Source organism: Callospermophilus lateralis, chromosome 8, assembly GCF_048772815.1.
Source record: "Callospermophilus lateralis isolate mCalLat2 chromosome 8, mCalLat2.hap1, whole genome shotgun sequence".
Classification (NCBI taxonomy): Eukaryota; Metazoa; Chordata; class Mammalia; order Rodentia; family Sciuridae; genus Callospermophilus; species Callospermophilus lateralis.
The window spans coordinates 120,801,874-120,816,256 of record NC_135312.1 but is presented as its reverse complement, the minus strand read 5'-3'; the positions used below and the strand labels follow the sequence as shown (position 1 = coordinate 120,816,256).

The 14,383-nt window shown below is 42.9% G+C and overlaps 1 protein-coding gene across 1 annotated transcript in view; it reads right to left on the bottom strand.

Annotated features, from left to right (window-relative positions):
- Frem3 (FRAS1 related extracellular matrix 3) overlaps positions 1 to 13,213 on the bottom strand; it is a 71,534-nt gene extending 58,321 nt beyond the window's left edge. The window contains exons 1-2 of the mRNA XM_076865228.2: positions 8,035 to 13,213; positions 6,569 to 6,658 (exon numbers count right to left, since the gene is read on the bottom strand). Of these exons, the coding sequence (XP_076721343.2) occupies positions 6,569 to 6,658; positions 8,035 to 13,213 (5,269 nt within the window). The remainder of the gene's footprint in view (positions 1 to 6,568; positions 6,659 to 8,034) is intronic.
- Between the last annotated feature and the right edge of the window lie 1,170 nt (positions 13,214 to 14,383).

Here is a 14,383-nt window from a genome sequence, read left to right as displayed (position 1 = left end):
GGATACTTTAAATATTGACCTAATTTCAGAAGGATTAAGATTTTATAATTTTCTTATCCTTCCACATTACTTCCTGGATTAAGTGCCAATCACATGAATAATAACCATTTTATTCAACCTCATCAATATTGGTTTCTCTCTATAAGGTGGTGGCTAACACCCATGTCACAATGTATCATGGAAGTAAGGTATAACCAAGAAGCAAGGTATAGCATCTGAGATAAGTGTTCAGGAAGTACTGAGCCTCAATTTGACAGTATTTTACCTTATTATCAGGAAGACTGATATATGTTAACTAGCCATTCCAAGTGAGTTCATTTTTTCCCTATTTTTTTTTTAAAGAGAGAGAGGCAGAGAGAGAGAGAGAGAGAGAGAATTTTTTAATATTTATTTTTTAGTTCTCGGTGGACACAACATCTTTGTTTGTATGTGGTGCTGAGGATGGAACCTGGACCGCACGCATGCCAGACGAGCACATTACCGCCTGAGCCACATCCCCAGCCCTTTTCCCTATTTTTAAGAGAACTGTATGTGTGCACATACCTAAATATTAATATACACACATATATGTATGTACACACACATATTTACTTATTTATAATTATTTACTTGGCACATGTATATGTACATGGAATTTAAGACTTAATCTTGCAGTTGCAAAGTTTAATTTTTTTTTTTGGTACCAGGGATTGAACTCGGGGGCACTCGACCACTGAGCTACATCCCCAGCCCTATTTTGTATTTTATTTAGAGACAGGATCCTACTGAGTTGCTTAGTACCTTGCCATTGCTGAGGCTGGCTTTGAACTTGTGATCCTCTTGTCTTAGCCTCCCGAAGGATTACAGGCGTGATGCAACACTGTGCCTGGCCTGCAAAGTTTAATTTTAAATTCATCCCTGAAGTGATTATTTAACATCCTGCACATGTAATTCAAAATAAGAATAAATTTGAGTTTTTCAAGCAATAAGCTCTGTTTTCAAGTAGCACCATGGTTCCTAAATTAATGCATATGGTAGTCAGGATATTTAGAAAGTAGAAGACAAAGGCAGAAGATAACACAACCAGGCAATCTAGGCATAATATGTACTGATTTACTAATAAAGAATATTAAAAGAACATCATTCACAATATTTCTTTTTCTTTCAAAACTGTTTTCTCTTTTCATTAATGACTTTTGGAAATGAGGGTTTTTTTTTTTTTCTCTTGTATCAGCACTTTCTTAGGTTACTGCATGTGTAAGCTGACTATTTTCATACATGGAATTACATGATTAAGAAAACTACATTATAGTGACAATAGAACCCCATGTTTTATTTTACGAAGAAAAGTGTCAGCAACAAGTATAATTGTTGATTCTTTTCTGCCTGAAAAGAATCTATCCTGATTTGCCTGTGTTTAGGTTAAGGAATCCATTACATCATTAATGGGAGACATTTCTGAGGTTCATACAAGTCAGGAGAATGTGGTTAGTCATAGTAATCAATATTATTGAACCAAGTTGGTTGTGAAGTATTTGAGCCCTCCTTTTTTCTTAAATGGAAATTGCTTTTTTCTACTAATAAGAGTGGCTATTGTAAAGCATTTACACAAGAATTTTTTAAAAAGTAAAAGAAATACAAACAACTTATAAGCCATCATTGACATTATAAGTCAACTTTACTATCTTGCTATATAGATGCTGTAGACCTTTTTCTATGCATATATATGTGTGTGCACTTACGTTTTCATGTAATCTCCTTACACCTTTACACAATGGTTTCTACATGGTTTTCTTCATTTAGTAACATTCTGAAAACCTCTTTCCACATTTGCACACACAGATTTATTATGATATCATCTTCAAAGGCCCAAAGAATGTTTTAGAGTCTTAATAAAGTTACACCTTCCCCCATGTTAAAAGGAGCTAGGGAAATACATTGAGCACTTTGTCCCACCACTAATTACACCGTCTCTTGGATTCAAACGCATTTTAATTCTTTATCTGCTCATTTCTTTTTTTAAAATTTAATTTAATTTTCTACACAAGTGGAGCACATCTTTTCATTTCTCTGATTGCACTTGTACATGATGTGGAGTCACACCATTTGTGCAATCCTACTGGTACATGGGGCAATGATGTCCATCTCATTCTACCCTCTCTCCACACCCTCTCCCCTCCCCTCCTTTTCTTCTGCCCAAACCAAAGTTCCTCCATTCTTCCCTCGCCCCTCCCCCCACTATGGATCAGCATCCATTTATCAGAGAAAACATTTGGCCTTTGGTTTTTTGGGATTGGCTTACTTAGCACAATATTCTCATCTCTATCCATTGACCCAAAAGTGCCACAGTTTCATTCTTCTTTAAGGCTGTATCTGCTCATTTCTATTCATCTCCAGAATTCTCTTTGTTTTTAACTTATATACTTTTTCTTTTCCTTTTTAATCTTTCCCCACATTTTAAAATTGGTGCATTATAGTTGTACATAACAATGGGATTTGTTACATATTCCTACATACACATAATATAATTTGGCTGGTATAACTTAAATGCTTTTCTACCACTGTTTTTAATTTAAAATTAAAACTATTTGGAAAATAATAGTAGACAGTCTCCAAGGTAGGGCTTCTTTGGGTCAAGTGTGAAAATGTTAGGCCATGGATCTGATAATTTGAGTACTGAGAGACATTTCTGTCTTGCCTTTGAATTCTCAGATGTGTTCTAGAAAGTTAAAAATTCTAAGTGTGACACTTAACTATATGGGCACACTCACTGGATTTATGGTCAGTTCTAACACTTCTTTGTATTTTCATACTTTTCTCCTGAACAGAAAATTGATATTTTTATGGACCATGAGGCAAGTATCAGGTGAAATTCAAATATCAAAATGCATAGCATTAATTGAATTGGCTTTAGAGACTGAATAATTTAAGAGAAAATTAAACAATCTGTTTCAAGTCTTACAAAGAAAGTTAAATATCTGTAGTACATCAAAAATTAATATTATCTTACTTGTATTTAACTATTCACTGAGGTTTATTAAAAAGAATTTACTTGGTCCCTTTAGGTGATTCCTTTATGTCTATCATTTTAATTTCTTAATCTTAAAATTTGAGATAATAACTCCTATCCCTATCTTGGAGGTTGTAGTAAGAGATCAAATGGGATAAAACTAATGGAACACTGTAAAACATTTATAGAAATATTAAGTGCTGTACAGGTTTAAGATTATATGGTAAGTGGAAAAGACCCATTTGGTGTAGGTATAGTAGAGATAGGCAAAATTTCAATTCAGATCTATGAATCTTTGAGCATGATGACCTAGGGAGAGGAAGATTAACGAACCTGACAGTAGATTTAATTGGCACAGTTCAGAGCTTTAGAAATCTAAGATGTATCCCCCTTTCTGTGTGTGACTTTTATGGTAACCTTGAATGTAATGAAATCTGCCTCCAAAGTTAAAAAGAAGACTGAGAGTTTACGCTGGAATAGCCTGAGTCTGGATTACTTAAAACCTCACAAATTGATGGAACCTACAAATCAGTCACATTGGCAAAATCTTCCATTTAAATTGCTAAACTCTCCAAATGAGGATAGTTATGTTCACAGCATGTGAGAGGAAAGGAGAGAGCACAAGTTCATTGAGCAACTGATTCATGCTAGCCTCATATAACCCAGCTGAAAATGCTAAAGATGGTATTTATTGAGTGATTGCTGTGTTCTGGACACTCTTCTAAGTGTCTTGTGTGTGTTGATTCTGTTAGCACTTGTGGTAGGCAGAATAATGTGCCCCTAAAAATATCCACAGCATAATCCCTGGAATCTGTGAATGTTACATTACATACCAAGAAGGACTTTGTAGATGTGATTCAAAGATTTCAAGATGGGGAATTATTCTGGATTATCAGAGGGGCCCAATGGAATCACAGGTCTACAGAGAAGTGAAAAAGACAGTGAGTGGGTGCCAGAGTCATGCAGCATGAGCAAGCTGGCCCTGGGGACAGGGGAGGGTGCAGCCTCCAGAGGCTGGAAAGGACAAGGAAAGGCTCCTCTTCGAGGAACTCCACAAAGAAATGCAGCCTCACCCAAACCTTGGTTTTAGAACAGCTAGAGCCATTTTGCTTTTCCTGTCTCCAGAACAGAAAGACGCCAGATTTTGTTTTAAGCCTCTGCATTTGTGATACCTTGTTATACTTCAGCAATGGGAAACTGACCGAACCCTCTGATAATCCCATGGAGAGCTTAGGATTCCAGTTCACAGACCACTAAGCACAGACATTTTCTCAAAGCTAAGCCTCTGCTGTGGGGGTGAAGCTGGGATTTGAATGCAGGCTGCCTGGCTTCAGGACCCATGAACTGGAAGCCTTTGGAGTATCAAGCTTGGGGTTTTGGTAAAATTGCAGCTCTAGGATCATCTTGCCGGGACCCTCACCTGTAGGATCCCTGAGCTCACTCGAGACATAAGCCTGATGCACAGGCGTGGAGAAAGTTTATAACCTCTTCAGAGTTTGAATATTGGTACTGAAAACAACAATAATAATACCACCACATTCTACTTCCATCTAATTGTGAAAAGTTCATCCCTAGAAGTCTGTCCAGCTAAAATAGCTTAAAATGACTGGGATGTACCTTCTGTTAGTGCTATGTACTTTCAGGAAAGAAAACTTTTAGGTCAAATTGTAATTTTCATGAAACATTCCATTTAGGGAATCATCATCTAAAAGTGGGATATCTTAAAAGGAATAAAAAGGTTAAGTTGGCTACTGTTAAGAGATGAATTCATAAATACTTGAAAATATTAGATAAAAAAAATGTTTAAAGGGAGTTTTTCATCAGTTGGTGGAAGCTGTTTTAAGAATGCTCATCAGTAGCAGACATGGATCTTAGTTCAGTGTGTGGCATTAAGAGGAAATTTAAAAATCCCCCAAATAAATGAATGCACACATATTTAATTAACTCATGGTTGCGCAATACTTAAGGATCTATCTGTTTTAATACCAACTATTGACAGATGGATCCTCAAATATTTTTGAGTCTGTTCTTGATAATTTTTATCATTTTTATTTACAAAGGGCTTCTTTGTTGGGTTAGAAAATTCCACCTTTGACATGATCTCTGACTTTCCAAGATTTCAGATTCCTGAAGCAGTGGTATTATAGCATTAATAATGAAGAGTCCCAGCTTTGGAACTGGCAAGACCTGGATTTGATTCCAGCTCATTTGCTTATTACCTGTATGACTTCAGACAAGTTATTCAACCTCAGTGCCTTTATGTGAAAATAGGATTCCAATTCACATCACAGTATCATAGGGATTAAAAGTCACTTTACACACACACACACACACACACACACACAATCAGCCTCCTAGAAAACACTAAAAAATGTACACAACTCACATACAATATCATCACAGATCATTCTTGCTCCTGGCACTGCCCACAAAGCAGCATCAGAATTTTTGAAGGTGTCATCCTCAAAAACAGAAAGGAAAATATTCACTATAAAATATTCTTATTTCCTTTTGACTCAATTTTAAATGCATAAATTCATCACTTTACAACTCTGATTCTTGAGAAATTGGGGAAGGGAAGAAAGATTTGTTTTCACGTTTAAGTGAGAAGATGGAGAGGGGGATCAGGGTTTCCTGCTTTGGGCCATTAATAAAATTATCTCACTTGATCCTCTTAGTGAGCCCCTTGAATTAGGCATGAAGACCATCATTTTATAGATGGGGAATGAATGACAAAGAGGTCAAAGTAACTCATTCAAGGTCACATAGAGCAAGTTAGGATTCAAATGCAGCATACCATCTGGCTTCTCACATAGGGTTATTTGCAATAAATCAGTTCTTGACTGATTACATGATTTAGGCAGAAAATACTTGTTCCTTGCTGGCAGGGACTGAGTAATGATTTATACTGAAAGAGGTTATTGAGTGGTGAGCAGCACATGGACATAATTTCTGCTGTTATCCTGTCATACTGAAAAATGATTTTTCTTCTGACCACATAATTATCCTATCTTTAGCTGTTGAAAGAACTTTTTTGTTAACCAGTTGCTACCCATTACGTGACTTTCAAGATACAGTGGACAGACACACTACAGCAGGAACAGGCAGCTTTTTTGCATATTCTCCTCTATGCCAATAAACACATTTTTTATCCCACCCAAGATTACGATTCTAAGGTCAGGGAGCCCTAAGATTCATTTCTGCAGCTGAAATCTGAATGAAATCTAAAGGTAGATTTTCTAATTTATTTCAAAATGATAGAATCCAGTAGCTGTTTCTCAGAGTCCCCTGAAGATAGGATTCAGTTGCCTTTAGGATGTCACACATAATCCAGGACAGCTACCAGGAAACATTCTTCACATTTCCTTCATCAAATTCCTCATTGCTTTCTCCTCTGAAACATTGATTTTTCAAGAAGCATCGAGCACAGGACCACAAATAAAACCAAAAGAATTCCTTTGTTGGTATGAGGTATGACATCTGTTTTGCCTATATAAAAGACACAGTTTTTTTTTTTTCAACTTTGCCTTGATTTCAAATTCATGATGGGTCTCTTTTAAGGTTATACTGTTGACTTACCATTGTCTTCAACAGAGAAGTAGAAGATGTCCTCTGCTGCCTTGCTGCCCTCGTTCAAGACGTAGTAGACATGCATCTCATCAATGTCAGCTTGAAGACAGAGCAAACATCACACTAAGTCACACTAGCACAACAGAAAATGGGGATTTTAACAACTTCAGTGTTTCAGCAGGGTATGGAAATAAATATCACAATAAATAAAATTTGAAGTAACAATGAAATGAACATGAATCTGTTTCTTAAAGTTACAATGACAAAAACAAAGCTTTAGAATTTTTAAAGACCTACTATGTGTATGATCTTTGGCATAATGTCAAAAAGGAGGACATTATAGTTGGCATGCTTTATAGCATCCTGGCTCAATGGAAAGTCAGGTCTGTTGGGTTTTAAGTTTTCAGCATGAATATAGAGCTTGGCATCATGGTGGATACTCATTAACTATTTGTCAGAATGAATTGAAATAAGAGTAACAGTTATATACAAAGAAAACAGAAAATGAGGATAAAATCGTGTTTTTCCTATTATTGATTTTCGTGAATTTTTAAAAAAACATATTCCTTGGATCAATAGTTGTATTTTTTCATATTGGTAATTATTCATATTTAGAAAAAATTTTTTAGTTGTAGTTGGATACAATACCTTTATTTTTATTTATTTTTATTTTTATGTGGTTCTGAGGATCAAACCCAGTGCCTCACACATGCTAGTTGAACGCTCTACCCCTGAGCCACAACCCCAGCTCCAATTATTCATATTTTAAGGACAATTTTCTTTTAGGGGGAATTTATTTATAAGAACAATTCTTAGGGAACCATACATGATTTCATTTGCTTTAGAAGCACTTCTGCAAATGTAACCCAATTGTGTTTTAAACACCTTCCATAAATTTACTGATACTGAATCCAGGCTTAAATGCATAATACTTGGGACATTTTATGCATCTTTATGCACAGGGGTACCTAAAGAAGATGTAGGACAATGCAAAGAATATCCAAAAGACACCAGGTGTCACATCACCTAGAAAAGCAGAGGGACTTGATTCTATTCTTTGTTTTTAAGAGGCAGAAATTACATTTAGTACACTAAAAATGCAGTATAATGATTTATATCCAAACTCCAGTTAGCAGACAAAATAATCTGAACTTACTAATAAATGATGCAAAGGATTTCTCAATATGTCTTCTTAACATTCAAAACCATTCTGACATTATTGAAATGAATGCAGCTTTATCTTACAATATTTCGGAAGCTAATGCCTTCTCCTGTGTTTCATAATTTTAAGGTATAATTACAAGCTTTGTTGCCTTTTTTTTGTTGTTTTCAGAATAATTTTGTATCCCACTGTGTTTTATTAGAACCAGAGTCTTACTGCAAATGAGCTGAGGTCAGAACAGTTTTACACAGGGCTGAGAGATCTGATGCACCGAAGGAGACAGACAGAAGAATCAGGGAAGGATGTGACTCACCTTGTGTAAACACACGAGTGCTCTTGTATCCAAGGCCAGTATTGATGAGGAAGCCATTCTTTGGTCCTCTGGTCACTTTATATTTCAGGAGTCTGTGGGGACTGTCCTGATCTTCTGCCGTTAGTGACTTGCTGGTGAGGAGGAAGCCCGTGTGCCCCGTGTGAAGGCGTTTCCAGGCTGGGGCTCCCCTGTTAATGGCAATCTGGGGGAGGCTGCTGTTGCCGGAGCCTATCTGAATCCTCATTTCCTGGGGTTTGTGTGTCTCCAGGGCAGTGTCTGGGAAGACACAGAAGTCAGTGTGAGTGCCATCCGTCACAGTCAAGGAGAAACTGTCTTCAGGGTTCACACTGCCATCGTGCCAGTAACTAATCAGATTCTCGTTCAGGTCTCGCTTGGTAAAAGTGGTCACAGGATGGCTACCATTATACAAAATCCTGCCATGGGTGGGAACCTGGATGATGGTAAAGAGAAGAAGATCATCTGGGGTATCTTCGTCTTCCACTGTTAACTCAGAAGGGGTGATCAGCTTCCTGTCTCCTCTCTGGAGTGTTAGTTTATAGATGGTCAAGATAGGTTTCTTACTGTCCATAGCCTTGATGAAGATCCTGAAGGTTCTGGACACGGGGTTGGGTCCATCAGTCACTCTCAACTCAAAACTATCTGTCTTTATCCCATCAGTGGAAGTATGGACATAGTATATTTTGTTGTCAGTCAATTGTAACTGAGTAAAAGAGACAATGGGTTCCCCAGGATGGTTAGAGCTTTCCAAGTGACCCAGGCTAGGGGCCACGGTAATGCTAAAGTGAAGTTGTTCATCAGGGCTGTGGATGTCGCTGGTGTTAAGCACTTCAGTGGTAAGAGTCACTCTGCCACCTTCCCGTAAAGTGACCCCTTTGCTGACCACCTCAGGGAAGACTCTGTTTAAGCTGCCAATGGTGACGTAGAAGTAGCGGTCTATCAGAAGGTTAACCCCATCAGTCACATCAAACTTGAAAAGGTCAACAACCCCTTCTTGGCCTGTGTGAGTATAACAGATGAGGCCTCTGTTAATTTCATCCTGGGTAAAGTTCATCCCCAGAGTGAGGTTGTTCCTCACTTCTCCTTCGGGCCTTCTTAGTCGTTGTAGAAGTCCTTGTCGTGGTCCAGAATGGAGGACAAAACTGACGCTCTTATCATCTGAGTCAAGATCTGTGGCCTTGAGGACCTGCTTTGTGATGACCTTCGAGTGTCCAGTCTCCACTCCCAGACCCCTGTTGATGGTCAGCTGTGGGGTTTCATCATTCACCAGGATCACCACAATGGGGACCTTCTTATGGGTGGTATGCTTGCCATCACTCAGCCAGACCTCAAAACTGTCCTCGGTGGTCTCTGAGTCGTCATGCTCATACACAATGGTGGAGGCCTCCTGGATCTCCTGTAATGTGAAGCTGTAGACAGGCTGGTTACCTGTGGCCAGCTGCTGTATGATTCGTCCATGTCGAGGGAGGGCTGTGAGTTGAAAGTGGAGCTTGTTTGGTGGTAGGTCAGCATCTGCTCCATTGAGCAGTAGGGTGTCTATGACTAAGCTCATCCCCTCTAATACCACAAACTCTTGGGTAGAAAGTTCAGGCTGCTCATCATTGGTGGGTAAGATGATCATAGGGAGGAAGACTTTTGGGGAGAAGTTGATGCCATCAGAGCAATACAAGGTTAATTTGTCTGCTTGTGGCTCGACCCCCTTGTGGATACTCTGTACATAATTGATATGCCCCACTTGGACATCCCTGATGGAGAAGGCACTGATGGGGCTACCAACCCGGGACACATCTGAACCAGGAGCTGGTGCAATGTTTTCCAGGTAGCCAGAGGCTGGCTGACCAGTTATTATGCACAGGATTTTATCATGGGGTGTGTCCACATCTGCAATCTTGAGATGTTGCAAGGTTAAGGGGACCTTCCCACCTTCATAGACAACGAAGGACTCCCCCACCAAGACCTTGGGGGCCACATTGTCCACTGGAAGCACAGTCACTCGAACCTGCACCCTCTCAACTATGCTGTCCCCCACTAATGAGTGATAAGAACCCTTGGAGAGGAGGAGGCTGAAGACATCAAGCTGCTTTTGGAAACCAACTTCACCTCCAGTGTGGACATAGGCTACTGCCCCACTGATGAGGTTCTCTAGGGTGAATTGTTCTGTGTGCAAACCATTCACCAGAATAATGCCCAATTTGGGACCATTCTCCACAATGAAAGACAGCATTGAGTTGTTCATGTCTTTCCTGACATGAATAACACCTGGGGTGATTTCTGTGGCACTATTCTCCAGTACATCTATAGAAATATCCAAAAATGGACTACCTGGGATTGAGATCCTGGAACTTTTATTAGCTACAGTAGGATGTACAGAAATCTGGACAGTGATGGGTACACTGTGTACCCCGTCACTTACCTCCAGATGGAAGATATCACTGGTATTCGAGTCTTTGCTATGCTGGTAAGAGACACTCCCATTAATGATATCAGCTCTCATGAAAGATTCCCCTGGGACCATATGTTTTTTACAATACTGCAAATGTCCATGTTGGGGACTCCAGACTAGTGTGAAGACAATTTGGTCAATGTCAGTGTCAGGATCTATAATATCCAACTCATTACTGCTGAGGATAAAGCTCTCTCCCTCTAAGATAGCAAAGCCTCTGTTGATGACTTCTGGAGGCTGGTTGTCCAAAGGCTGCAGGAACAATGTGAATGTGCCTGGTATACTATTGCCTGCAGCATCTTCTACCTGGTAGGTAAACTGCACAACTCGAGGTGCAATACCCAGCTTCTCCTGTGGGGGCCGGTAAGCAATCTTGTGGTCATTTACCTGGGCCTGCGTGAAGTGCATGATGGGAATGTCTGGTGAATCAGCAAGCACAATTTCTCCAGTCTGGACTTGGTGGTTGCTATCTGTATCAGTTGGGGGTGTAAGTACGGTGTACCAAAGTTTCTGTTCATCTAAGTTCTGGTCAATGTATTGGAGGAATTTCTTCTGAAAGTGTGTGAGTTGGTAATTGTGTACAGTCATTTTCAAGGTAGTTCCTGGATATAGCTCTGGACTTAGCATATCCATTGGCAGGGCATTTATGGTGAAGAAGTACTGCTTGGATAGATTGGGTGGGTCGTGGTCATCCTGCACATGGAAAGGCAGCCGTACCATTGCAGATTGAGGGCTGTGTGGTCCAAGATGGCGGAAGAAGAGCTTCCCTTCTGTTATGTCTTTCTGCAGCCACTCAGTCACAACCTTCTCATAAAGTCCTTCTTCTTCCACATAGTACCAGTCATCTAGAGGGGACAGAGGTGGTTCAGCCTGCTGCAGCAACATCTCCCCAAGGTACTGACTTGAGGAACCAGAAGCTAGATCCCATTCTCTCTCTTCCTCTTCTCCCTCCAGAGGATGGTCACCCAGCACAAAGCGGATGGTTGAATCTTCAGAATCAATATCCTTGGCACTCAGGACAAAGGGGGAGATTTGGACCACCTGCTGTTTGGTCAGTGAGAGTCCTGTGTTGGCACTGACCACTGGGGGCTCATCATCCACAGGTATAATGGTGAGGGGGAAGAGGAATTCCACCTGGTGGTGCCCATCCTCCATCCGGAAGATTATGTTGTCACTGTAGGTGTTGCTGCCATCATGCTGGTACACCACTCGCCCCATTGCCAGGTCCACCGGTGTGAAATACTTGTATCCTGCAGGTGCCCCAAGTATCACCAGCTGTCCATGTCTCAAGCCTCTGACTGCAGTCAATTTCACCTCTTCCAGGTTATCTCTATCACTAATCTGAAGGTTGTGGTTACTGGACAGGGACTTTGACTGACCTTCAAAAAGCAGCAATCCCCTGTTATAGCTAGTCACTGGGGCCAGGGCATTGATGGGCTTCACTACCACCAGGAAGCCAAAAGGGTCTGAGGTAGCGCCATCTTCATCCACCACCTCCAGCTCCATCTGGAAGATGCGCTCCCCGTCAGAGCTCTCTGTAGGGGGCTGGTAGGCGATTTTCAGCTCGCGCAGCTCCTGCTGAGTGAAGAAGGAGACTGGAAGGCCCAGGGGGTCGTCAGTGCTGACCACAAAGCCCTGCTGGTTTGGGTGCCCTGGTGGGGCTGTGGGGGCATTGAGAATGTGGAAGACGAGGTCGTCAGGGTCTGACTCAGTGTCTTCTGCTGCCAGGGCCTCCGGTGTCAGGGCTGTGAGCACCAACTGATCAACTTCCACCATCATCAGGGCCTCTAAGCTGGGCCTGGGCGCCGTGTTCTCCGCTCCCTTCTGGATCCTCACTAGAAGATGAAAGTGCTCACGGATCAGCACGTCCACCGAGCCAGCACCTGGGCCCTCTCGTCCCAGCAGCTCCACCACCATGGGCACATAGTCCCGATTGGGCCAGGAGGTGGTGCGGGTGTGCTGGTAGCGCACTCCAGCCAGGACGAACGCCTCACAGTCTACCGGCTTGCCCCTGGGGAGCGGATCTCCGGTGGCATCCACCAAGCGCCCGTACCTGGGCAATGGGTCACCCTCGTGAGGAAGCGGGGTGAGCCGGCACCTGCGGGTGGCCGGGACTCCAGACTTGGGGGAGGCAAAGTCCAGCACTCTCCTGTCAATGGTCTGACTCCAGCCCCGCAGTTTGAACACCGTCAAAGGCCTGTTGCGCGTCACCAGCTCCAGCTGGGAGAAGACCACGTCCACAGCCAGCGTGAAGGGCAGCACCAGCGCGCGAGAACCGGCGTCGTAGTGCAGCTGCAGCCGCACCCGGGCGCGTCTGGGGCTGCGCGAGCCGAAGTGAGTGTACTGGACCTGGCGAGCCCCAAAGGCACAGGGGAAGCGGCGAGGAGAGAGCGAGCCTGGGAACGGCGGCAGGACATCCAGCACTGTTACCTCGCACCCATCTCCCGGCTGCACCTGGATCTCCAGGTCTCGGTGTGGGTCGAGCCAAAGCGAGCGGCCCAGGGGCACCCGGAGCCCGGGGTTGGCAATCAGGACGCTGGGGCCCCCCTGGTTGCTGCCATCAAGTGCTCCCCAGGCAGGCAGGTAGAACACCGGTTGCGTCTCGTTGTCCGGAGAGGGTGCCTGTCTCTGCAGCGCTCCACAACTCAGGAGCAGGCAGGAGAGCGCCACGACAAGCTGTGGGGGCGTCCCAGAGGGGGTCCGAGAATCTCCAGCCATAACCAGAGATGAGACCCTGGCTTTTGGATGCCTGGAGGGTGCCCTATCCAAAGAGGGGTTCCACTTAGCCGCAGGTGCAGGAGGCGGAGGCGGAGGCGGTGGCTGCTGTCAGGTCAGGTGCGGATGCGCGGATCCAGCAAGCGCCAGCGGCTGCCTTTTGGCTGCGGCAGGTAGTAGCGGGGGAAGGGGATCTGTCCACCTCCTGCTCAGCCCGGGTCCCAAGTCTCTCCTCTGCTGGCGCCAGGGACCGCCCAGATATTCCCCGGCGCGGGAGACCTAGAGCGGGTGCAGGCGCTCTGTCCTCCACTCCGGGTGGCTTTCCCCCGCTACCTTACAGACCTTCGCGCTGAGATGGGTGACCCGCCATGGTGCAGCCCCAGACTGCCTGCGTCGGACCAGCTGGTCCGGATACTCTCTTCAGTGAGTGCCACAAAGGGATTGTCCCTCAGGGGTCGGAGAGAAACCAAGAGAGACTGTAGCCGGGTCAGTCCTACGCGTGGGAGACGCCGCTCTTGTGGCGTGGTCCATTCATTCCGGGAATGGTGTTTCCGAAAGAGCCGAGAGACACCATTCCTCTTCCTTATCGCTGACAGGAGTGCATTTTCTTGCCAAAATTGAGTCTCACTTTGGACCTCAAAAAAGCTGGCGGGAGCTATTTTGCAAATACGATTTTCTAGCTGTCTGATGAAGCAGTTTATTCCAGGTTTTGTAATTCCCTGTTTCCAAAACAACCCTGCCATTTTTTTTTTCTTCTGCTCAGGTTTTGGGAAAAAGGAACAACCTCAGGCTGGCAAACTTGAATAGCTTGTAATCTGTTTCTAATCAGTGGGTCTCACATAAAGCAATCCAGTGTACAGGTCAATTTTTGTCCATTTTTTCAGCATGTGGTTTCTAACTCTGATCAACAGAGACTTTGAGTTTATTAGACGTGTTGTTTCCTAATTCCTTTCTTTGTATTTTATATATATATAGTAACCAGAAGGGAAGATATCAAGAGAAACAGTACCAGAGAAAATACCACAGACACTTGCATTCATCTCTATGAATCAATCCACTTAACACCAGGAATCGGACTCTCAAACTTTCTGTGTCTTGTTAGGTACAGATTCATCTTAATTTTTTTAAGTATTAGAAGAGTCTGGTCACTGTGCAGAACACTCTTTTCCTTTA